General features: G+C 44.9%; 1 protein-coding gene across 8 annotated transcripts; it reads right to left on the bottom strand.

The window, feature by feature from the left end:
• Nucleotides 1-1,831: 1,831 nt before the first annotated feature.
• On the bottom strand, nucleotides 1,832-23,243 carry LOC116459850 (butyrophilin subfamily 2 member A1). 8 transcript variants are annotated; one of them, XM_032140597.2, is made up of 9 exons: nucleotides 23,045-23,243; nucleotides 22,436-22,547; nucleotides 21,330-21,677; nucleotides 17,614-17,898; nucleotides 15,737-15,958; nucleotides 15,149-15,169; nucleotides 15,027-15,053; nucleotides 3,601-3,627; nucleotides 1,832-3,149 (listed from the first exon to the last, which is right to left on the bottom strand). In XM_032140597.2, exons 2-9 carry the CDS (start codon nucleotides 22,515-22,517, stop codon nucleotides 3,097-3,099), a joined length of 1,065 nt encoding a protein of 354 aa, XP_031996488.1. In that variant the 5' UTR covers nucleotides 22,518-22,547; nucleotides 23,045-23,243; the 3' UTR covers nucleotides 1,832-3,096. The 8 variants fall into 8 exon arrangements, with proteins under 8 accessions (XP_031996488.1, XP_031996489.1, XP_031996491.1 ...); XM_032140598.2 differs by having other exon boundaries at nucleotides 1,832-3,096; XM_032140600.2 differs by lacking the exons at nucleotides 1,832-3,149; nucleotides 3,601-3,627 and adding an exon at nucleotides 6,661-13,409.
• Between the last annotated feature and the right edge of the window lie 399 nt (nucleotides 23,244-23,642).

Below are 23,642 nucleotides of genomic sequence, written 5' to 3'. Positions count from 1 at the left end.
AAGTCCTCAGTCTACCATTCTCACCGACTTCTCTACGTGTGTGTGTGTGCGTGTGCATGCACACCTGTGTGTTTAATGTCTAAAAGTATAATTTGAAAATAACTTGTGCTTTAAAACCTTAGCCTTTTCCTCCCAGGGTAGATTTGGTTATCTTAGAGCAGCAATTCTCAGATGTTTTGGTCTCATGACCTTCTTATACTCTTGAAAATAATTGAGAAACCCAGAGAGTTTTTATTTATGTGAGTTATATCTATCAACACTTGGCATTTAAAAATTAAAACTGGGCTGGGTGTGGTGGTACACATCTGTAATTCCAGCACTTTGGGAGGCCAAGGTGGGTGGATTGCTTGAGCTCAGGAGTTCGAGACAAGCCTGGGCAACATAGTGAGACCTTGTCTCTACAAAAAAATACAAAAATTAGCTATGTGCGGTGGCATGCACCTGTAATTTCGGCTATGTGGGAGGCTGAGGCAGGAACATCGCTTGAGCCTGGGAGGTGAAGGTTGCAGTGAGCCTAGATGGCACCACTACTCTCCAGCCTGGGCGAAGAATGATTGAGACCCTTTCTCAAATAAATAAATAAAACAGATTTTTTTTTTTTTTTTTTAATGAGACAGAGTCTCGCTCTGTTGCTCTGGCTGGAGTGTAGTGGTACAATCTCGGCTCACTGCAACCTCCGCCTCCCAAATTCAAATGATTCTCCTGCCTCAGTTTCCTAGTAGCTGGGATTACAGGTACGCACCACCATGTCTGGCTAGTTTTTTTATTTTTCATAGTGACAAGTTTTCACCATGTTGGCCAGGTCTGACTCCTGGGCTCAAGTGATCGGCTTGCCTCGGCCTCCCTAAGTGTTGGGATTACAGGTGTGAGCCACCATGCCCAGCCCTTAAAACACAGCACTTTAAACACAATAATACACATTGTGACATACATTCCAATAGGTGTCAGAGGGATGATGTCATCATGTCTTCAACATCTGGAAAATTCCAATGCACACATGTGAGAGTGTGTGAGTAAAAGAGGCAAATAACTAAAAAAAAAAATTAATTTATTTATTTTTAAAAATAGAGATAGGGGTCTCACTATGTTGTCCAGGCTGGTCTTGAATTCCTGGGTTCAAGTGATCCTCTCGCTTCTTTTTTTTTTTTTAAACAGAGTTCTCACTCTGTCACCCAAGCTGGAGTGTAGAGGCGTGATTATGGCTCACTGCATCCTCGACTTCCGAGGCTCGGGTGATCCTCCCACATCAGCCTCCTGAGTAGCTGGGACTACAGGAACTCACCACCATGCCCAGCTAATTTTATGTATTTTTTGTAGAGATCGGGGTTTCACCATGTTGCCCAGGCTGGTCTTGAACTTCTGGCATCAAGTGATCTGCCCGCCTTGGTCTCCCAAAGCTTTGGGATTACAGGCATGAGCCACTATGCCCAGCCACAAATAACATTTTAGTATCATTGTAAAAATTGTCTTGGCCAGGTGCGGTGGCTCACAACCTGTAATATCAGCACTTTGGCAGGCAGAGATGGGTGGATCACCTGAGGTCAGGAGTTTGAGACCAGTTTGACCAATATGGTGAAACTCCATCTCTACTAAAAACATAAAAATTAGCCAGGAGTGGTGGCGTACACCTGTAGTCCCAGCTACTCGGGAAGCTGAGACAGGAGAATAGCTTGAACCCAAGAGGCAGAGGTTGCAGTGAGCTGAGATCGCACCACTGCACTCCAGCCTGGGTGACAGAGTGAGACTCCGTCTCAAAAAAAAAAAAAAAAAAAAAAAGTCTTCACCTCATGGATCCCCTGAAAGGATCTTAGAGTCAGACCACACTTTTGAGAATCCCTGTCTTTGGTGGTTCCAGAGAAATAGACTATAGGACATCCATTGGGGAGCCCCTCAGCATCAATACCTTGGGGAAATTAAGGAAAGAGGATAGACAGAAGGAGAAGTTGAAATATAATGCAGTCTCACAATGAACTCTGGAACTGGGGTGACCCTTCAGAGTTGTGCACCTTGTGCAAGGGGTCCAGGACCTTTACACCTATGTTGTCCAGTCATTGGATGTGGTCCACTCACTGAGAGGTGGAATAACCTTGGGCAACAGGGCTCTCTTTGGTCTTTAACAATTCCATGGTATGGAGTCAGCTGAGGGCCCTGAGGCACCAACACTCTCTGCAGCTGGTTGATTGTGTGTCTCAGTCCAACACGGAGTGATCAGGGCAGGGCACCACAGCATCCGCCTCAGTGGGGAAGTGAGAATGGAGTTGGATGGTTTGTGCGGAAGAGCGCAGGCAGAGAGAAGAAAAGGTTTTGGTGCTGGAAATAGTATAAAATGAAGGAGGAAGGAATATTTCTCTTTGTTTCTCAGGTACAGCTTTCAGTTCTATCCAAAGTTGGCCCCTGAGTTCATGTGAGAGATATCACATTATTTCTCTCTCTCTGCATAAGAAATCCTTGAACCAATGGGGACATGCTCATGGATTTCCCTAGAGAACTTTCTAACAACTCTGGCTCCAGATTAGTTTAATCTGTTCTCATTCCCATTTGTAGTTCAGTCATTTTACTGCATGAATAGCTGGGGGACTGGTTTACTTGCAGCTCAGTCACTTACTATGTGTTTTTAACTAAATACTTTCACTTTTCTTGGCCTCAACTTCCTCATCTCTAAAAAAAAACAAAAACAAAAACAAAAACAAAAAAAGATGCTTGAAATTCTGGAACCAAGCATTTATGGGATTTTAGAGAAAATAAAGTATGTGTTTCTGCAATAACCCAACATATTATTTTCCTGGAAAGAAAAAAGCAACAAACACCTTAATTCTGCAAATTCTCAGACCCTTGTCTTCTGAGAGAGGGCCCAGTACCCATTTACAGATGACTCCACAGCCCAGATCCCATTCTTAGGAGCAAGGAGAATTTTCTTCATCACATTCTTCCTACAGACTCCAACCAACCATTATTTCCCATCTCCCACCTCCACTTCCTGGTAATGTCTCTCCGAGGTGAAGGCTTCCAGGCCTAGCACACAGGGCCAGGAGTCACATCTCTCTGGTTTTTCAGGCACTTTCTGACATGAATCTTCCAGTCAAACAGATTTGAATCCTAATAAAGAAAGAGGTGAGGGAGGGCTGTGTTTGGGTCCAGAGTCACTTCAACTGGAGAGAAAGACAGAAACAAAAAGTCTGACCATTGGTGAGTGTTATGGTTACAGGACTATTTTTGCTTGTAAGAAACAGAGCATTGCTGTAGGAGTTGACAGGTCTCCTCAGGGGGAGGTCTGTTTGGCCTGCTCAGGGGTCTCCATTCCCCCAGGCTCCCTCTGTCACCAGCAGCCAGAGGGTGATGTTAGAGTTGACTGTGCCCAGGGCTTGTAATGCCTTGTGAGATAATCTCACAGGAAGCTGGACTCTTGGCCATCTTCCAAAGCCCCTCTCTGTGTTTCAACGAAGTATTAGGCTTTTTTCTTTTTTTTTTTTTTTCCCACAACTTAAAATCTCTGTGTTCATCACTAAAAGGGTATCGGCATTTTTCATTTCCACTTATTTTAGGTCTTTGGATACCTCAGAGGTTAAATCTCAGCACCCAGAGGAGTGCCCAGCCACTGACCTGCACAAGATTGAGCCAGTTTCCATTCTATAATAAAACAGAAACAAGAATCATTGCCAGGTTAAAGAGAAAATCAGCTGGGTATGGTGGCTCATGCCTGTAATCCCAGCACTTTGGGAGGCCAATGCAGGAAGATCACTTGAGCCCAGGAGTTCAAGACCAGACTTAGGGAACATAGCGAGTCTCCATCTCTACAAACAATTTAAAATAATAAAGAGACAGAGAGAGAGAGAGAGAGAAAAAAAATCTTGTGTAATTTAAAGTAAAAGACAAAACTAAACTTCCTCGTTTGTATAGTGGTGTGAAGAAGAAGAAGAGGAAGAAGAAGAGGAAGAAGAAGGAGGAAAATAGACAAAACTCACATAAAAATTTCAGGAGCTTCTTTGTAAAATGAACAGAAATTCTTCAATAGGCCTCTGGGGCTGAGATGTGAGGAGGAGGAGGAAGAAAACAAGAGTGGGAAGGACGCACTGGAGGACTGTTACTATCTGAATCCTATCGCCTACAAAACATCAACTGATCAGTCAGGCACAAGAAATGTGTTCTGCTTCTTTCTGTTACCTTAGAAATAACCTGGACGTCGAACATCGGTGAAAAGAAGAGAAAAAAATAAAAATGAAATAACTTGGAAGCTCCTGATGATTTGAGATCAGATCTTTACATACTAAGAGATGGTTGCTATATCTGGGGGCCTTGAGTGAAAGGCAGCAGTGGGAGCCCAGCACCCATTTCCAGACAACTCCACAGCCCAGAGCCCAAACTCAGGAGTTATGAGTTGAATTTATTTTGTCAAACTAAAAGGGTCAAACTCTGTAAAATATTGCAAGAGATTTATTCTGAGCCAGATATGAATGCCCAGTGGCTTGTGACACAGCCCCAGGAGATCCTGTGTACATGTGCCCAAGTGGTTGGGCTCTAGCTTCTTTTTATACTTTATTTTTATTGAGATGTTTTAACTCTGCAGGCCAGAGAGAGAGAGAGACCTACCTGAAACCAGCTTGGGCAGCTGGAGGAGAATGAGGGTGAGCAGACATCTAGGCAAGCCAGAGTCTGGGAAAACTGCCATCTTCGACCTTTCTGGAGCAGCAAGATACTGGTGTGAGTCTGTCAGGAGCTTCAGCCTAGCTGATGAATGGACAGGAGAGAGCTATGGGCTCTATAGACCCGCTCAGCAGTTCTTTGCAACTTGGAGTGCTCTGGTCATTTGCATCTGAATCCTGCTGTGTCTTCTCTCCAGTGGAGATTTTCAAAGCAGGCTGCCATCAGCACCCACTCACCACCCTAAGTTTGGTAAATGATATATAAAACTTCAAACTGGCCCTACAACTCAAAAAGAGACATAGGAGAAGGGAGGCGTTCATGGGTTGCATATAAATGAGCAAAGCTTGAAATCACTACACTAAAAAAAAATCTTTCAACTATAATAATATGTTATTTACTTTCAGCAATGAGTCAGTCAGGAATTTAGCCCAGGAAATCAACAGAAAAATAGACTCTTCCCTCCCCTGAAACGCTGCCTGCACTGGATTTATGTAAATTTAAATATAAATTTATATTGATGTTCTTTCACCATCCTCCCCCATTATCCTTCTCTCACTTCAATCATAAATGCTCTTCTGTTTGCATTATAAATTTTTCCCCTCAATCCAGTACATTTTTCTTTTTTTCTCGTATTTATTTTATTTTATTTTAATTTTTTAGAGATGAAGTCTCACTATACTTCCCAGGCTGATCTTGAACTTTTGGGCTCAAGTGATCCTCCCATCTCAGCCTCTCAAAGTGCTGAAATTACAGGCGTGAGCCACTACGCCCTGCTGATCCTGTACATTTTTTGAGTTCATTGTACCAATAGTTCCTCCATTAGCTTGGTTAAACAGTCACAAAACAAAACGAAATGACCCCAAATGTGACAGCTGTGTCCTTGTAGGAAAAATCCTTAAGTGAAGCTTAGTATCCTGAGGTTCATTGCATATTCATATATACATACCTGGGGACCCATGCACTAAAAAGACAGACTCCTTTTGTTTACAATAATTCAGCATTTGCTGTTAAGGTGATTAAGGCAAGTGGGTGTGGGTTGCAGAGATAGTGACAAAGGAAGTGAACTAGAGGAATAAAGATCAAAAGATGGGAGGTCACTAGGTCACAGTTAAGCAAGGGCAAGCAGGCAGGAACCAGCCCTGTTGCACTGGTGTACTTGGTCACCTGGGCAGGGTGTTGACAGGCTGTTGTGGGGATGTTGAAAATATGGAGTTGAAAATATGGAAAATATGGAGTTGAAAATCTAGAAAATATGGAGTTGAAAATCTAGAAAATATGGAGTTGAAAATTTACAATATACATATGAATCTTTAAGGCACATCTCTTTTTAGAACCTTTTGGAATACATTCCTAAACATAACCAGGAGATATTTTAGGAGTCTTTTCCTCTCCTGGCTGGGGGCAGTGGCTCATGCCTGTAATCACAACACTTTGGGAGGCCAAGGTGGGTGGATCACTTGAGGTCAGGAGTTCAGGACCAGCCAGGCTGACCACACTGGCCAACATGGTGAAACCCCATCTCTATTAAAAATACAAAAAATTCGCCAGGTGTGGTGGTGTATGCCTGTATTCCCAGCTACTCCGGAGGCTGAGGCCAGAGAATTGCTTGGCTGGGAAGGCGGACGTTGCAGTGAGCCGAGATTGTGCCACTGCACTACAGCCTGGGCAACAGCGAGACTCTGTCTGACAAAAAAAAAAAAAAAAATGTCTTTGCTCCTTTCTGACTGTAGTTAGTTCCTAAGAACATGCAGTTGGAAGGTTTCTCCATTCAGCTTGTCCCTCTTCAGCCAAATCTCAGCCTCTTCAGGTCCTTACCCTTTGCATTCTACCCTCTCTAGCCTCACCCCTTTCTCTATGCCAGTTCCCCTCTCAGCTTTTCAGTCCCTCTTCTTCCAGGCCTTGTAGCCCTGGCTCTAAGCAATTTTCCCCACTTACTCCTTAATATTCCTATCTGAAAATCATAGCCCACAAAAAAAGGTAATCAATAGTTTTCTGTTGTTAATAAAAACTTCAGACAAATTAAATTTAGCAGGGTTTAATTTGAACAAAGAACAATTTGCAAACCATCAGAATGATCAGGCAGCCATCAGAGAGGTTCAGTGAGCTCCATTCCACAAGGGAAGTGACATACAGAAACAGCTTAATTGGTTACAGCTCAGAGTTGGCCTTATTTGAACATAGTCTGATCACTTGGCTGCAGGGTTGACTGCAGCCGACTGAAGTTCCGCTACTGGGATTGGCTGAGACTCAGCTATTTGTTACAAAAGTATACTCCCATGCCTTAAGCTTTCAGTTAGTTTACATACTAAGTTAGGTTGCAGTTCATTATTTAAGGGCTCAAGTAAGGAGCCATCCCTCAGGCTAAATGTATACATATCTCATACCAAATTTAGTTTAACACAATTATTTCTGCTTTAGTTAAGATTCTCTGATCCAGAAAAAAGGAAAAGAAAGGATGTGCTGTACACTTGGTCTGAGAAACACTAAGAGAATCCTCTTTGTAGGAATTTGTGTTTTGATTGGCTCAGAGGTACCATTTCTCATCAGTTGCTGGGCAGAAGCCACTGGGGACGGTTAGAATGAAAACTGAAACGATATTGAATTGTACACATTGACGAAAAGTTTCAGCCCTACCTCTCAAAGTGTTTGCAGCTCTCTGTGTTTACATATTTGAATCATTAATGTGTGTGTTATGTGTATAATCAGTGTTTCTTCACATTCAGCTGTCTTTTATATCATAGCAGAAATATCAGGAGAACTGAGTGGAAAAATGAAAAGATTTTAAGAAGAGAAGATAGGAATTAATTAAAATGATACTGTGGCAGTTTGCAGACATCCCCTTGCATGTAATTGTTACATGGAGGATATTATCATCTTTTTTTTTTGATATTATCATCTTTTACCACAGAGCCAAATGAAAATATGAACAGAATGAAAACTAGATCTATTGCATCTATTTTAGTACCTCCAAAATTCAGGTCTCAGATCCATTACCGAATTATAGAATTTTCTGGTATCCAGAGTTAGTGCTGTCTGTAACTGCATAATTATTTTTCACAAAATTATTTTGGGTGTGACTGAGGCTTTCTTCACCTCTTGCTCCTTTTTTGTGCCATACTGTATTTTCACGTGTATTTGTTTCTCACTCTGACAATGAAATATGTTCTAAGGTTAACCTTCGGGTAGACTGTGGGGGATGGCTTTGTAAGGGGTCCTTGCTACAAACCTTGGGACCTAGTGATAGCAGACAGGAGGCAGTCAGATGCCTAGGCAGGTAGCAATGGGTCCCCGGTGAAACCCCACCTCCAAGCTGAAGACAATTTAAAGCCTGAAAGCCAAACTACAAGGTAAATCCTCAGCCCAGATTGAGAACTTGTTGAGAACTTGTCTTCCTGTTTGGTGCACTTTCCTCTGATTGGTCCCCACCCTTCAACTACTTTCAATATACCCACCCTTTCCTAATTTTTTTTTACACCATTGTGGCCACCTTTGGGTGATGTCTTCACTTTAACCTTTTTTGCATACTCACAAACCATTCAGCACACACTTCCCATTCTGAGTCCATAAAACAGGCCTGGACCCAGCCACACAGGGGGAGCTTTCCTGCCTTCAGGTAGGGGTGCCAGCATCCCCTCTCCACTGAGAGCTGTTCAGTCACTTGATAAAATTCTTCTCAGCCCTCCTCACCCTTCAATGTTTAGTGTATCCTCATTCTTCTTGGGCACGGTACAAAAGCTCAGGAACTGCCGAACGTGGGTACAAGCTATAACACAGGTGAGCTGGGGCATGCCAGTGTAGCCAAGCGAGGCTTGGGTGGGGTGTTGCTGGCCAGAGGTCCCCTGCTTGCAAAGTGACAGATAAAAATCCTATATCACTAGCACTTGCAACTTTAGTTGGGTCACAAATAAAATATAAAGGCCTATCATTTGTTTATGTCATAAAACAGACCCTTAAAGTAATTAAAACTCCTAGGACTTAGCTGAAACCTTGGCTGATAGAAAATGATACTACAACAGTTTGAATTTAGGCTCTGTGGTAGAGTTGGCTGGTTGCTTGTTCAATACCAGATCCACTTTTCTCAGTAATAAAATCCCATTTTCTTATTGCAAGGTGTCCATCTCATTTGTAGATAGGGGAAGCCAACAGACTAAATTTGAGCCAATTGCTTCAGGGTGGAAGTTTATCAGAGAGATTATTTAAGGGGAGGCTAAACAGCTGGTAGACCCTTACACTCCCCTTACTTTCTACTTCCTCTTATCTAGAATATGGACTTTGGAGCTGGGCAGCCCTTTTGTGACCATGAGGCAACAATGAAGATGCAAGCCACATGCTAAGACAGAAGAAAATAAAGACAGAACTAAGCTGGGGCATGTATGACATTTCAAGCTCTCAGATCAGCCCTGGATGGCCACCATCCATATTTACTGACATGAAAAGAAGTCCTCATTTTGTCAAAGCCAATGATATTCAGGACTGTTATTAATAACAAAATGCAATTCTTCCCTCTACCCACTACAGTGTATCATGAAACTCTTCAAACATATGGGAAAGTTGAGTATGGAATTTCTATCTCCAGCCTTGAGGTCTCACCTGGACTCTTGGTTATTCAATGGACTACTCTGCATCTCCATGTGCATCTCTAATAGGCTCCTCAACCTTAATGTATCCACAACTGAACCTTTGGTTCTGCATCACCCCCATCTTGCTCCTCGTCTCTCCATTTCCCCATCTCAGAAATTAAAACTTCATCTTTCCAGTTACTTTTCCTTCCTTCCTTCCTTCCTTTCTTCCTTCCTTCCTTCTTCCCTTCCTCCCTTCCTTCCCTCTCTTTTCTTTTTTGACAGTCTCACTCTGCCACTCAGGCTAGAGCGCAGTGGTGCACTGCAACCTCCACCTCCTGGGTTTTAGTTGAGACAGGGTTTTACCATGTTGGCCAAGCTGGTCTCGAACTCCTGACCTTAAGTGATCCACCTGCCTTGGCCTCCCAAAGTGCTGGGATGACAGGCGTGAGCCACCGCGCCCGGCCCATCTTTCCAGTTTCTTGGGACTAAAACCAGACATCTACTTTTCTCCTTTGCCATATGAGGACACATTTAAAAGGCTGTGAACAAGGATGCAGGCTCTTACCAGTTACCAAACTGCTGGTGCCTTGATCTTACATTTCCCAGAGTGCAAGAAAAAAATTTTGGTTGTTTATAAACAACTCAGTCTTGGTATATTTGTCATAGCTGTCTGGACAGACTAAAACATGCACATAAACAACCCTGTTTTTGGCCTTAACAAATCAGGTATTTTAATATATGTTCCTGATTCTTCCCATAGTGTGTCATTTGTAATTTCAGTAATATAATTTCAGACTGTTTAAAAAGCTTTTTGTTCAACCCAGTTTTACAACTGGATTACTGAGTTGTCTAAAATCCAAAACACTGTCATTTAAGCCAGCATTTTAGATGCCTGATTGCTGCAGTCAGGGTTCTCCAGAGAGACAGAACCAATAGGGGATACAGACATGAGAGGGCATTTATTAAGGGAATTGGCTCATGCAATTATGTAGTCTGAGAAATCCCACGACGGGCCATCTGCAAGCTGGAGATTCTGGCAGCATGGCTCGGTCAAAGTGTGACAGCCTCAGAACCAAGTTGATGGCGTAACTCAGTCCAAAGACCCAAGGCCTGACAACCTCAGGGCCACTGGTGTAAGTCCCAAAGACCAAAGGCCGGAGAGCCTGGAGTTGTGATATTGAAGAGCAAGAGAATAGTGTTCCAGACACAGAGAGAGAGACAGAGAGAGAGAGAGACAGAGACAGAGAGAGAGAGAATTCACCTTTCCTCTGCCTTTTGCTCTGTTGGGCCCACAGCTGATTGGAAGGTGCCCAAAGATATTGATGGCAGATCTCTTCCACTCAGTCCACTGACTCACATACCAGTCTCCCCTGGAAACACCCTCAGAGACACATCCAGAAATAATGCTCCATCAGTTGTCTAGGTATTCCTTAACCCAATCAAGTTGAACCTAAAATTAATCATCACATTGATTAACTTCCCGAATCCTCTATCCCAACTCTTAAATATGGTTTAAGGATTCCTGGGGTAGGGTGGGGGGGGTTTCTGACATAAGTTTTTTTTTTCCCCCCTTTGTTTGAGATGGGAGTTTCACTCTTTCAACCAGGCTGGAGTGAAGCAGCACGATCTCGGCTCACTGCAACCTCTGCCCCACTGGGGTTCAAGGATTCCCTGTCTCAGCCTCCTGAGTAGCTGGGATTATAGATGCCCACCACCATGCCTGGCTAATTTTTGTATTTTTAGTGAGATGGGGTTTTGCCATGTTGACCAGGCTGGTCTTGAACTCCTGACCTCAGGTGATCCACCCACCTCGTCTTCCTAAAGTGCTGGGATTACAGGCGTGAGCCACCGTGCCTGACCTGTGTTTTGGTTTTTGGAGACAGAGTCTCACTCTGTTGCCTAGGCTGGAGTGCAATGGCAGGATCACAGCTCACTGCAAACTCCAACTCCTGGCTCAAGCCAGGAGTTGGAGTTAGTCTTTTTAGTCTCCTGAAGCAGGGACTACAGGCGTGCGCTACCACACCTAATTTTTTTTGTTTGTTTTTGGTAGAGACAAGGTCTCACTTAGTTGACCAGAACTGTTTTAAGGGGCCTGCAAGGTTAATAATCTTATTTTCATATTAATAATAAAACACAGTTTGTTGTTTTTAATCTCATTCTGTCACTAGAATAAAGTTTTCCTGAGCCTATATAGTCTACGATATCTCAACAGAGTGAGTATAAAGGCAGATATGAGAATCTAGTCATATTCTTTCAAGCCACACATTAGATTTGGAAAAAGTTAATCAATGCCACACTTCTCAATAAAATTTATTTTGCTTTGGATACCATGATTTTTTCACAAACATTCTACTTATATTAACCTGTAATTGGCTTATTCATGCTATTTTAACATAAATTAATAAATGTTGTAAATGTATGTATGTAATGTAAATAAATGTTGTAAAGGTAATAAATTAAAACATTTCTTAGTTTCAATCTCAAATGCCATAAATACCAACAAATGTTAACCCAAATAAACAAAAACTCTTTGGAATCCTCCATCATTTGTAAGATGTCTCAAGATACCATGAGACCAGGAAGTTTGAAGCCACTAGTGTCCCCACTGAACCTGAATACTGAGGTAGATCTGGTCCATTACTCCTTGGCTCAGCCAGGACCTCAAACTTCAACCACACTCAGGGACTGAGTACTGACTCCTTGCCAACTGCAGGGACACCTGAGCCAAACCACATCCACGTGCATCCATGTTCTTCATTCATCTTCATCCCAGGTCCAGGCCTGTGGATGTGCGCTCTGGAAATCCTGGGGTTGGGTGGAAATGAGCCATCATCTCCCAGGTCCCCTTAGCTGTTATGGTGGGACTTAGCCACCCTTACAACCTTGGTCTCTCCCAGCTCTCTAGTTCCACTTCCTCTATCTCTGACCTGCATATCTTGTTCCCTCTCCTCTCCGGTGGTCCTGTGGATTCCTCTCTCCTCTTACACCCTGGTGAACCCTGTTGGCCTCATTCCAAGTCCATATCATCTGGTGCCAACTGGAATACTGGGCTCAATGTGGTCAACCTGATGTTAAATAGCAGGTTCGCTGCCCATCAACTTCTCACACTTTCTTCTTGGCTGGGAGCTGTGTAATAACTAGTTCCCTATGCCTGGATCCCATCGCATAGTTACAAGCAAAGGAACTACTAAAAACACAGCTTAGTGAGGAGGAGAAAACGGGCTGAGGTCTGGAGTGGGTGTGAAAGAGGCAGCTGGAAGACGTTCTCTTGTGTGACCAGAGGGGAGGAGGGCGTGTCTTCCACCAGGGGCGTTGTGCGGTGGCTGCTGAGATGACCAGGGCTTGTCTACATGGCTGTGAGACCAAGGAATTGATTCTACAGGCTCTGGTGGGTCCCCACTCTGTGAAGTGTCAGGCCCTCTTCAGGCACCGTGACCCCATTGGCTCCTGCGAGTGCAGGGCAGATGAAGATGGGGTTGTCCTCACACCCCAACCTGAAGAAGGGCCTCACAGGCATGGAAAAGGCTGAACGGGGACATGTGTAGATGTGCGATCTGTCCCTCATGTCGTAGAAGGAGACATCTCCAGCTTCATAGTCCAGGAAGACGCCCACCCGGCAAAGGGACTCCTTCAAAGGGAGGATCCTATCAGGGGAGGACATGGCCCGGTATTGCCCTTTATGCCTCTCCAAGGTCCAGAAGCCATTCTGAGGAATCAGCAGGACCTCCCCTTTCCTCTCAACACTGTCTCTACAGACCCCCACAGTCCACTCAATCACGTTTTCCACCTCCACCTCCCAGTAATGTTTCCCTGAAGCGAAGCTCTCCCGGCCTAGGACACAAGGCTGACTGTCGAATCTCTCTGGGTTGTCAGGCACGCTCTCCCCTAGGTGCCTGAAGGGGCACCTTCTCACACTTCTCCGGTCCTCCGACAGGAAGAGATCGGGATGAGCGGTGTCTGGATCCAGGACCACATCGACTGCAGAGGAAGTCTCAGGTTTAGGCCTGGGGTCTCAGGAACCCTGGGGATTGTGTGGTTCCTGATCCCCAGAGAGGTCTCAGATATGTTTGAAGGATCCCCATGTAGTGGCCACTTCCATGAAGGCTCTCTGATCCTAGGCAGCTCACACACTGAGAATTACTGAAGCTGCATGTCTGTCTTTCCAGTGACAGAAGCAGTTCTCTCAGTTTGAGAAGAATTGGAGCTCTAAGAAATCCGGAAAGTTTAGCAAATGAAGTAAAATCAATCATTCTTACTTTCTCTCAGCATTCTAAGATGTTTTCCCCTTTCTATTCAAGACATATGATCTCTGGCCAGGCCCGGTGACTCATGCCTGTAATCCCAGGACTTTGGGAGGCCGAGGCGGGTGGACCACCTGAGATCAGGAGTTCGAGACCAGCCTGGACAACATGGTGCAACCCCATCTCTACTAAAAATACAAAAATTAGCTGGGCATGGTGGTGCACACCTGTAATCCCAGCTACTCAGGAGGCTGAGGCACAAGAATTGCTTGAACCCGGGAGGCAGAGGTTGCAGTGAGCCCAGATTGTGCCATGGCACTCCAGCCTGGGTGACAGAGCGAGACATCATCTCAAAGCAAAACAAAACAAAACCCCAAATGAAGACCTATGATCTCTGGGATTTTCTTTACTTAGAAACTTTCCAACTTGGCTCAAACCAGCACAGAGGCTTTATGTCCTGCTCCTCCTCTCCCCAGTGGATCAACTAAGGTGAGTCTTTCCCTTCACACTATCCTGGAGGGTAAAGGGTCTCTTCATTGGTCCTATGTGTTCCTTTTACCAGATCACAACTGACTTAAATGACTGACAAGGGCACCCTTCAAAAAATAAAGAAGGAGAATAATGTCCCCAAAAGAAAACCTGTTGCCTGAGGGGTAATGTAGGGAGGAACTATTCCCATCAAGTTTTGCTTCAACAACATGGGTCTGATGTCTTCACGTATCACTTCTGTAGGTATAAGAAATGCTCCAGACTCCGGGCATTCTGCAGACCTCTCCCATCTGCATTTATTCTTACTTATTCAGTCTACCTTTCTATTGTGTTAAAATTATTTCCTCCATTCCCCAAGTTAATATGTCTGGCTGTGACAATTTGCTGTTTTGTCCCAAGTTGACAGTGGCAATTTTGAAATTCACCTAAAGAGGAAAGCTCCATGTGCCATGGTATCTGGTAAAGCTTGGATTCTGTGGTGCTTACGGGCAGAGGGGCTGAATCATAAGATGAAAAGTGCTCACTGGGAGTGGGCAGTTGGGTTCTGTGCTCTCCCACCCACCCGAACCCCCTCCCCTGGCAGGCTATACACAAAGTATCAGTGTTCTCTTAGGAGCAGAAAGGCATTTCTGGCCACCTACTGGTACACCCTTATGTCAGGCTTACTAGGGACCCTCCTGGCCTCTTCCCCACATGGGTCTTCAACTTGGCACAGTCTACACCATCCCCAGGATATAAGCTGCTAAGATAGCATTGTCTTTTTTCAAATTTATCCAGGATCAAAGAACAACAACTACTGAAATGTAACTCTTAGGAAGGCTACTATATATGGGACACCTCTGGTGATCATGCATTAAATTACTCCAAAAGATAGAGGATCCTGGGATGTAAACCATAGGGTTGACTGAGAGCTGCCGGGATTCCCTGACAGAAGAGCCATGATGCATAATTGCTGGGACACTGTTGATGAACTGACCCCCGTTCCCTCCTGTCCCCACCTTCCCCTGGGCCCCTTGCTCATTTCCTCTAAGAAGTCCTGTTAGCTGGCTAGTGGGAGAAAGCTGAGATCTGAGGGAACATCAGAGGCACTCACCAGCATGTAAGAATGTTCTTCTCCATCCTGCAAGGGACAGACAGAGACGAATGTCATGAGATGTTGCTAATTGAGCAGAACTCAAATTGTACATGGAGTAGTTCAGGAAAGGCTAAACTTACGCAATTCTTCTTGAAGTTTCTCTGAAAAACAAACAGAAAGAAAATCATATCTTTGACAGAAGAACTAAAAGAAGTTGGGTTTATAGTAAACAATGCAGGAACCATCCTTTCTATGAACAGCAACATCTCCTTTCCCTCATGCCTAGGGCACTGTCAGAAACCAGAACTGATGTATGATCAGGTGGCTGGGTAGTACCAGTACATTGTTACACTTGCTTTTGCTCAACCATTTAGTACTTTATGTAGCCAGATGAATGAATGCAAGGTGGGCAGAGTGTAAGAATGAAAGCTCTGAGAGATTCATTCCAAGGACATGAGAGTTCCAAGTCCTTGCTGCTGCTGCTGTGCATTTCCTCTCTCTTCTGTATGCTGGTACCTGAGAGAGTTGTGTCCTTTCTATGGTGGTGAACTGTCCTCCTACTCTTTTTCTTTTCTTTTCTTTCTTTTTTTTTTTTTTTTTTAATTAAACAGGGTCTCACTTTATTGCCCAGGCTGGTCTCCAACTCCAGGGCTCAAGTGATCTGCCTGCCTCAGCCTCCCACAGTGCTGGGATTCAAGCCATGAGCCACCACACTCAGCCTCTTTTACCTTTTACTTGAAGTTCTTCCTCTTTTTGCACACGTTCTTTCTCCAGTTCCTTTACAGCAATTTCTCTTGTTTCCCGTTCAAACTCCTTTTCCCCTGACAGAATCTTTTTTTCCTTTTGGAGTTTGTTGATCCAATAGATGCATACGGCAATGAGTATCATCAGAATAACCACAATGATAGACAGGGCCACTGCCCAGGGAGACACACTGGGCATAAAGGATTCTGAAAAGGCAGCCAGAAACGTCCACTTAGTTTGAAACAGAACATCTGGGGTAAGAGTGCCCCTAGGAGCACACCTAAAGAGCTCCTCAGCCACCTGCTCTGTTGCTTTCTCCCTCAGAAAACTCAGATGGAGAAAGTGATGCTGGCTCACACCTGGCTGACACCTCAGTGGCTTCCAGGGCCAAGGCCCAGAGGTAGCAAACCAGTCACCATGGGAACGACCAGGATGAATAAAGCTAACCCGTCATGCTGAGTCAGCATAGCCACCACCCTGCCTCAAGCTACCATCACTCACGCCTGGAATACTGCAGTGCCCTCCTTCTTATTCTGCCCTTACCTTCTGTAGTCTATTCTCAACAGACCAGCCCTAGTGTGATCATAATTCTTAACTCAAAACCTTCCAATGCTTTCCCCGTCACTCGCCCTAAAAAGCAAAGACTGTTTGTGGCTTACGATACCATGTATAACGTGTTTTCATTGCCTCTGTGAATTCATTTCCTTTCACTTCCTGCACTCACTCCATTTCAGCCACACCAGCATCGCCTTCTGGGGGTCCTGGAAACTGCCAGAGATGTTCCTTCCCCAGGTCCTTTGCATATGCTCTTCCTGTAGCTGGGTTGCTCAGTCCTTAAGCATCTGATGATTCCTTGCCATCAGACGGGATGGCTCAATTCCCATCTTTACAGTGAAGTCTTCCCTGACCATTCTGTTGAGAATTGCAATGTCTCACATTGCCTCTTTATTCCTTCCTTGCTTAATGTTTCCTATAGATGTTCATCACCATCTGATAGAATATATGGTTAACTAATTATTTAATCACTTTTTGAGGGAAGAGTTCTTAATATAATTTGTTCAATGATTTACCCTTGGTAGAACAGTGTCTTGAACATACGATATGCTTCTTGACCATTTGTTGAATGAATTATGAGTGTGTGTCTATAAGGAATTTCCACAGCTTTGTCCTGTGGAAAATCCCCTGTGCAGGAAGGGATGGCTACAGCATATAGGAACACCAAGTGTAGAGAGTCACTTATCCACACCACCCTCCATGTGTTATGGTTGTTTTCAATGTCTAAAAATTGCTGGCCGGGTATGGTGGCTCATGCCTGTAATCCCAGCACTTTGGAAGGCTGAGGCAGGTGGATCACTTGAGGTCAGGAGTTCGAGACCAGCCTGGTCAACAAGGTGAAATCCCCATCTCTACTAAAAATACAAAAATTAGCCGGGTGTGGTGGCATGTGCCTGTAGTCCTAGCCTTCGGGAGGCTGAGGTATGAGAACTGCTTGAACCCGGGAGGAGGAGGTTGCAGTGAGCCAAGATTGTGCCACTGCACGCTAGCCTGTGTGACAGAGCAAGAACTTGTCTTAAAAAAAAAATTGCAGCAGCGTGAGGACCTTATCGGGGGGAAAACAACAACAACAACAACAAAAAAAACAAGTTTACCCTCAGAGAAGAGGCTCCTACTCCTTAGTTTTGGGACACTTTGATTCTCCTTTTGTGAGAAGCGGAAAGGCCTCAGCTCAGCTGCAGCCTCCAGGTCCTTAGGGCCCAGGACCATTCCACCCACACTGCTGGCCCCATCCCCACTCTGGGCTCCATCTGTGTGCTGAGGATCCCCCATGCACTTGACGAGTCTCAGAGGGCAGAGAACTAACCTGGAATAAAAATGACACTTTCTTTCTTCTGGCCGAGCAGGGTGTTGTTGATAGAGCAGGACATGTTCCTCACAGACTTGTCTCTGATGATCACAGCTGTGGTGACCATGAAGAGGCCGTCTGTATCAGGCATGGAGACCTCCTTCAGGACAGGCACAACCCCACCACCATAGGGGTCCCTCCACACTGTGAGGGGCTTTGGGTACCACCCTCTAGATGTGCACTCCAGCCGGATGCCCCCGTCCTCGTGGCCCCTCATTTCAACGTGGGGCTTAGAGCCCAGTCCTGTGGAGAGATACCAGGGTTCAGGCAAAAGTCAGTGCCTTTTGCATCTCTTCTGTGCCTATTGCATCTCTTCTGTGAAGCTAGAAAGTAAAGGTAAAAAAGAGGGAGATGGGAAGCAAGAAACAGGAAGGAAGAAAAAAAGGATGAGGATAAGGAGGAAAGAACATTGATGTTGGAGAACACCAGGAGACCAATGGGCCACATAAACTGTGAGCTCTCTAAGAGGAAAGGATCCCATTGCACCCTTTTCTTTGTGGTCCACCTACAGGCCCCATCACAGCACCAAGCATCTATCTGTCTGCCATAAATGCTTGTTCAATTTATCCTGCCAGACTAATTTTCTCACTTTGAGGTGGATGTGTCGACTCCAACTTCAAACAGGCAAGTTTTGGATTTCACTTTCCGCTTCTGGGACAACTTCTCAGTAGACCTCAGCTTCCAGAAGCTCTAGAATAATAACGAGAAGGACAAAAGTCTGCCAGGTGGGCAGAATCCTAAGAAACCTTTTGATCCAAAGACATTGACCCTTCTGTCTAGTTCAGAACTTCACATAACCACCGCTTTCTATCGCCCATAGGAGGTGATAGTTTTTAGGAGACTTGACAGATCTAGCCCGCAAAGCCAACTGTAATCCTAATTCACACTGTTTACCTCCCAGAGGCTCCATCCATTAGGCAGTATTGCTTTTGTTGTTTTAGGGACAGGGTTTTAGCTCTGTTGTCCAGGTTGGAGTGCAGTGGCAAAATCATAGCTCACTGTGCCTTGTACTCCTGGGCTCAAGAGATCCTCCTGCTTCAGTCTCCCAACTAGCTAGGATTACAGGCATGTTCCACCATTCTTGGCTAACACGTTGCCCAGGCTGGGTGATTTTCTTATAGTACTTTGAGAACATCAACTTATTAGAAAGATCTGGATCATCCAGGGACTAAGATAACCATACCACTTTTTCAATATCAGAGATCATCACCAAAAATCCTAAGAAACTAGACTCACCCTAACTACAATCCATCTTTAAATGAATCTTCCATAAGAGTGAACACCAGGTATGGAAGAGCTGCAAAAGTGTGGTCCTGGGAGACCTTTCAGCCATGTGTGACCATCTAAACTTCTTCTGAGTAATTCCTTTGTAAAGTCTCCCAAAGAATTTTACCAAAGACAGGAAATTAAACCAATAACTTAAGTCTGGTGCTTTGGCGCAATTTAATTAAAAAAAAAAAATTTTTTTTTTTTTTTTTTTGACACAGTCTCACTCTATTGCCTGGGTTGGAGTGCAGAGGCATGATCATGGCTCACTGCATCCTCGACTTCTGAGGCTCAGGTGATCCTCCCACCTCAGTCTCCCAAGTAGCTGAGACTACAGGCATGTGCCACCATGCCCAGCTATTTTTTTTTTTGTATCTTTTTGTAGAGACTGGATTTTGCCATGTTGCCCAGGCTTAGTTTTATTTATTTATTTATTTATTTATTTATTTTTTTAGACAGAGTCTTGCTCTGTAGCCCAGGCTAGAGTAAAATGGTAAGATTTCAGCTCATTGCAACCTAGGCCACCTGAGTTCAAGTGATTCTCTGGCCTTAGCCTCCCAAGTAGCATGTGCCACCATGCCTGGATACTTTTTGTAGTTTTAGTAGAGACGGGTTTCACCATGTTGGCTAGGCTGTTCTCCATCTCCTAACCTCAGGTGACCCACCCGCCTTGGCCTCCCAAAATGCTAGGATTACAGGCATGAATCACTGCACTCGGCCCAGGGTCACTTTAATTTTTATCAAGAGAAAAAACTACTTGTACATTTAAAGGCTCAGTGGAATAAGAATTAAAATAACTCAGCAAATTGGAAAACGAAGTTCTTCAAAACATTCCATGAGGTTCAATACAGGCAAGCATGACAAAATAGATTGAAGGGCAAAATCAGCCACCAACCAACCTAACAAAGAGAATACAATAAACAAACAAACAAAAAGTCCTAAGCAATCCAATTCAGAGTGGGAAAGGCCAGGCCAGTGTCAGTTTTATAGGCAAAGAATGGCAGATTCCTGCCTCACAGAAACCATAACTGGTCAGCCCTGGAGTGCTGCTACGAACACAGTCATGATGCAGGGTCAAGAAACCCTCCTTCCATGATATTCTGCTTTAATCAGATTCAAGGGTGCCTTTGTGTGTAGCAAAGATGGGGTCTCCTACCTGTTATGATTTGAGGCCCCCAGGGAACGACCCAATTCCCTAGTCCTCACCTCCTCTGGTCTGATGGAGTGAAATGCCACCACAGATTATCCTGTACCTTAAAGGCTTTTTCAGTCCTCAAATATATCTTTTTTGTTGTTGTTTAATTTTTGATACAGTCTTGCTCTGTTGCCCAGGCTGGAGTGATGTGGTAAGATCTCGGCTCCCTGCAACCTCTGCCTCCTGGGTTCAAGCAATTCTCGTGCCTCAGGCTCCCAAGAAGCTCAGATTACAGGCACACTCCACAAAGCCTGGCCAATGTTTTTGTATTTTTAGTAGAGATGGGGTTGCACCATGTTGGCCAGGCTGGTCTCGAACTCCTGGCCTCAAGTAATCCACCTGCCTCTGCCTCCCAAAGTGCTCGTATTACAGGTATGAGCCACCGCGCCCAGCCCAAATATATCTTTTAAAGCATAATACACTAACCCCAAAACTGAAGTAATCACTTAATGTCATTTTAACAAACTCCTAGAAATCCCAGTTTAAATGCATTTTTACGTGGAAGGCTTCCCTATTACCTCCCAGCGAAGTTCGTAGTCTTTCTCTATGGAGTTAGCAGGAACTATATATAATTTTGCTTCTGTATTTCGTCTTGGTTTAATAAAACCATCTATTTACAATAAGTCACTCTCTCTGCAATCAGCATTTTTGGAAAGAAGAAGTAAAGATTAATATTTATCAAGAAATAAGATTTGATATGTTGTAGTTCTCTGGGTAATCATTGTTTATTCCAGTTATCTTGGAACAATTATTGACAGTGTCTCCTCTCACTCTCAGAAGTGCAACCTGGGAGGCAGAGGTTGCAGTGAGACAAGATCGTGCCAGCGAGGGTACAACAGAGCAAGACTCTATCTCAAAAAATAAAAAAAACCCAAAAGAAGTGCACAGTTCAATGCTAAGGCAGGTATAAGACTTCTTTTCCGAGACTGACCATTTTCCCCTGCTCACGGCCTCAGCTGAATTCTGCATGTGCTTCTCAAGAAGTGAAGCCCTTGGCTTAGCAGGGCAAACCCACTCATGTGGCCCTTGTGCAGGAGGAAGGATTTTTCCCTGGAATTCCATTTCCACAGGGAGAGTGTCCCTGTGGAATCTCCCTGTGGAAAGGGGAGTCCAGACAAAAATGTGCTGGTCTGCAATGGGCCTGAGGTTAGGAGAGAAACTTTCCCCAAAGTCACACTGTGCCAAAGTAACAAAGCAAAATGAAGTGACACACCTGCCACTACAAGGTGCAGGATGGCCTCATCGGAGGACCTGCCTTCTTGGAAGTAACAGCGGTAGGTGCCGTTCTCCTGGGCTGTGATGTTGTGTATGACCAGGGCCACACTGCCCCTGCTGATGTCTTTGCTCACAAAGGTGGTTCTTCCTCGGTACTCCTCCATCTGCTCCTCTGTTCTCTGTCTCCCACCTTTATACACAAACACTGCGGGGGAGAACTGAGACCGGAACCACCGCACCTCCATGTCCTCAGCATTTTTCTCGGGTGACAGATGGCAGCGTAACGTAGTGTTTTCTCCAACTGTGGCCAGGATGGGATCAGTGGGCCCCACGACAATAAACTGGGCTGTTCAACAAAGGGGTAGAGTCAGACAAAGACACCAGCCTTCACATCTCTAAGGCAAGAAAGGAAGCAGATATTCTAGGGAGAAACATATTTTTTCCATGGCCATAGGGTCTCTTTGGGCTGAGAAATCTGGGGACCAATAGCTGTGGCTAGTCGACAGCACCCCTGGGAGCAGTAACTATAAAATGTGCTTCTGCTTCATGAAGGAAACCCTGGGGAACCCGCCCTGAGCACCCTCTGTCCACCCTGTGCCCTTGAGGGGTTTTTCCTCGATTTCCCAATCTAGTGCTGTGCCTGAGTGTACTGTAGACTTGAGCTGTGCAATAGGGCACATATCCACTAGCTAGTTCCAACTGAAATGAGCTGTAAGTGTAAAATACACACAGGATTATGAAGATTTAAAATTTCAAAATGTTGACTATCTCATTGGTAATATGGTATATTAACTAAGTATTTAAATATTCATATTTGATTATTTGGAGTGAAAATATAGTACACACATTTATTTCATGTTTCTTTTTACTTTTTGAAATAAAAAGTAAAATTTAATTTTTTTTGAAAATTTGCAGTTGTACATGTTCTTGACCTTTGTGCCTCACTGTGTTTCTTTTGGACAGTGCTGGTATAAATTCAGTGAACATGTTCAGAATGAAAGGATAAGTCAACAACTCCACAGTCCTTCTTTCTTTCCCTTTGCAGACTACAGGGTTGATGTTCCTTTCTGATGGGTGACAGCAGCAAGTGGCACACATCCCTACCTGAGACCAGTGCACACAGGCTGAGGAGGAGGAGGAGGAGGGAGGCTGGCCGGGAGAAGTGCAGAGCAGCAGCTGGTTCCATGAGCACCCAGAGCAGGAAGGGACAGGAGGCCTAGGGTTACAGAGGAGAATCAGCCTAGGAGTCTTGGCACCTCAGTGCTGGTCGGGCCCAACCTCTCCTGTCACTCAAGTAGGTCTCATCAGTGCCCCAACTTCAGGGAGTCCCCTGCATCCGAAGGCTCAGGTATCTCCTGAGAGAGGGATTCCTTAAACATTCCATGAAGTAAGCCATCAATGCAAAGATCAAGGGGGACTTTTTCCCGCCCTCCTCAGCTCACTTTTCTGGCCAGAATGCAGTTTCTTCAGTTGTCGCTGGATTCTATCACACCCTCCTCCCTTCACTTCCTCCTCCCTTCACTTCCTCCTCCCTTCACTTCCTCCTCCCCGTGACCCACGCCGGGCAGCCTGAGGCAAAGCCAGGCGAGGCCGCGCCTCCCCACCGGTGGGCCTTCTCTGTCCCAGGACCCCATCTCGTGTCCACAGTAGATCCCGCTTCCCCCACTTACTGTGCCCACCCCGGAGCTGCAGCGCCTCCCATCCGTTTCCTACCTTCTAGAATTAACGTTGCGTTTTCTTTTCTCCGCTGGTTCTCGACGATTCTCCAGTCGTCCCTCTTCTCTCCAAGCCGCCCAAGGGCACAGGCACTACTAGACACAAACCTTCCCAAAAGAGGAGAAAAAATTGTTCTTTCCTTTCTCCTAGGTCGCCATGTCTGGAGTTGCAGGAACCGGGATCTGGTCCCCTGGGCTTCCACAGTCACGAGTTCCCTAAGTATTTTAGAGTCCAGGATTGGCCGGGTGTGAGTGAACCAGCCAATGGTGTCGAACCTTATTTCTCAGCAGTTACTAGGTAGAATACACCGAATCACAAATTTCAAGCAGCAAATAACATTTTGAGATTATCGGGTATTTTTATTTCCTTTTTCTTTGTTCGAAAGCAACTCTCTCTCTCTCTCTCTCTCTCTCTCTCCCTCTCTCTCTCTCTCTCTCTAGATTCCCTGCAGTTTGTCACCGAGGTCGGTGGCTTTGCTGGTGTCCACAAGGAGAGGCCTCTCTATGTAGAGGGCAATTTTGCTCGGGAGGACACATCAGGAGCAAAACATAAGCCGCCCTCTTTCCAAAGCCAGAGGACTCTTGTTCAACTTGCT

Source organism: Hylobates moloch, unplaced genomic scaffold (assembly GCF_009828535.3).
Source record: "Hylobates moloch isolate HMO894 unplaced genomic scaffold, HMol_V3 SCAFFOLD_20, whole genome shotgun sequence".
In the NCBI taxonomy this organism is placed as follows: Eukaryota; Metazoa; Chordata; class Mammalia; order Primates; family Hylobatidae; genus Hylobates; species Hylobates moloch.
The sequence above is the reverse complement of the archived record's forward strand: the minus strand, read 5'-3'. Positions and strand labels throughout refer to the sequence as shown.

What these genes read in the sequence shown, in the direction of transcription:
- LOC116459850 (XM_032140593.2), bottom strand. Translation starts at nt 22,517, where the DNA reads ATGGAACCAGCTGCTGCTCTGCACTTCTCCCGGCCAGCCTCCCTCCTC. An exon ending in CCTGTGTGCACTGGTCTCAG is followed by an intron (nt 21,678 to 22,435) that starts GTAGGGATGTGT and finishes TTTGTTGAACAG; the next exon opens with CCCAGTTTATTGTCGTGGGG. An exon ending in AAGAACATTCTTACATGCTG is followed by an intron (nt 13,182 to 15,026) that starts GTGAGTGCCTCT and finishes CTTCCTCTGCAG; the next exon opens with TCGATGTGGTCCTGGATCCA.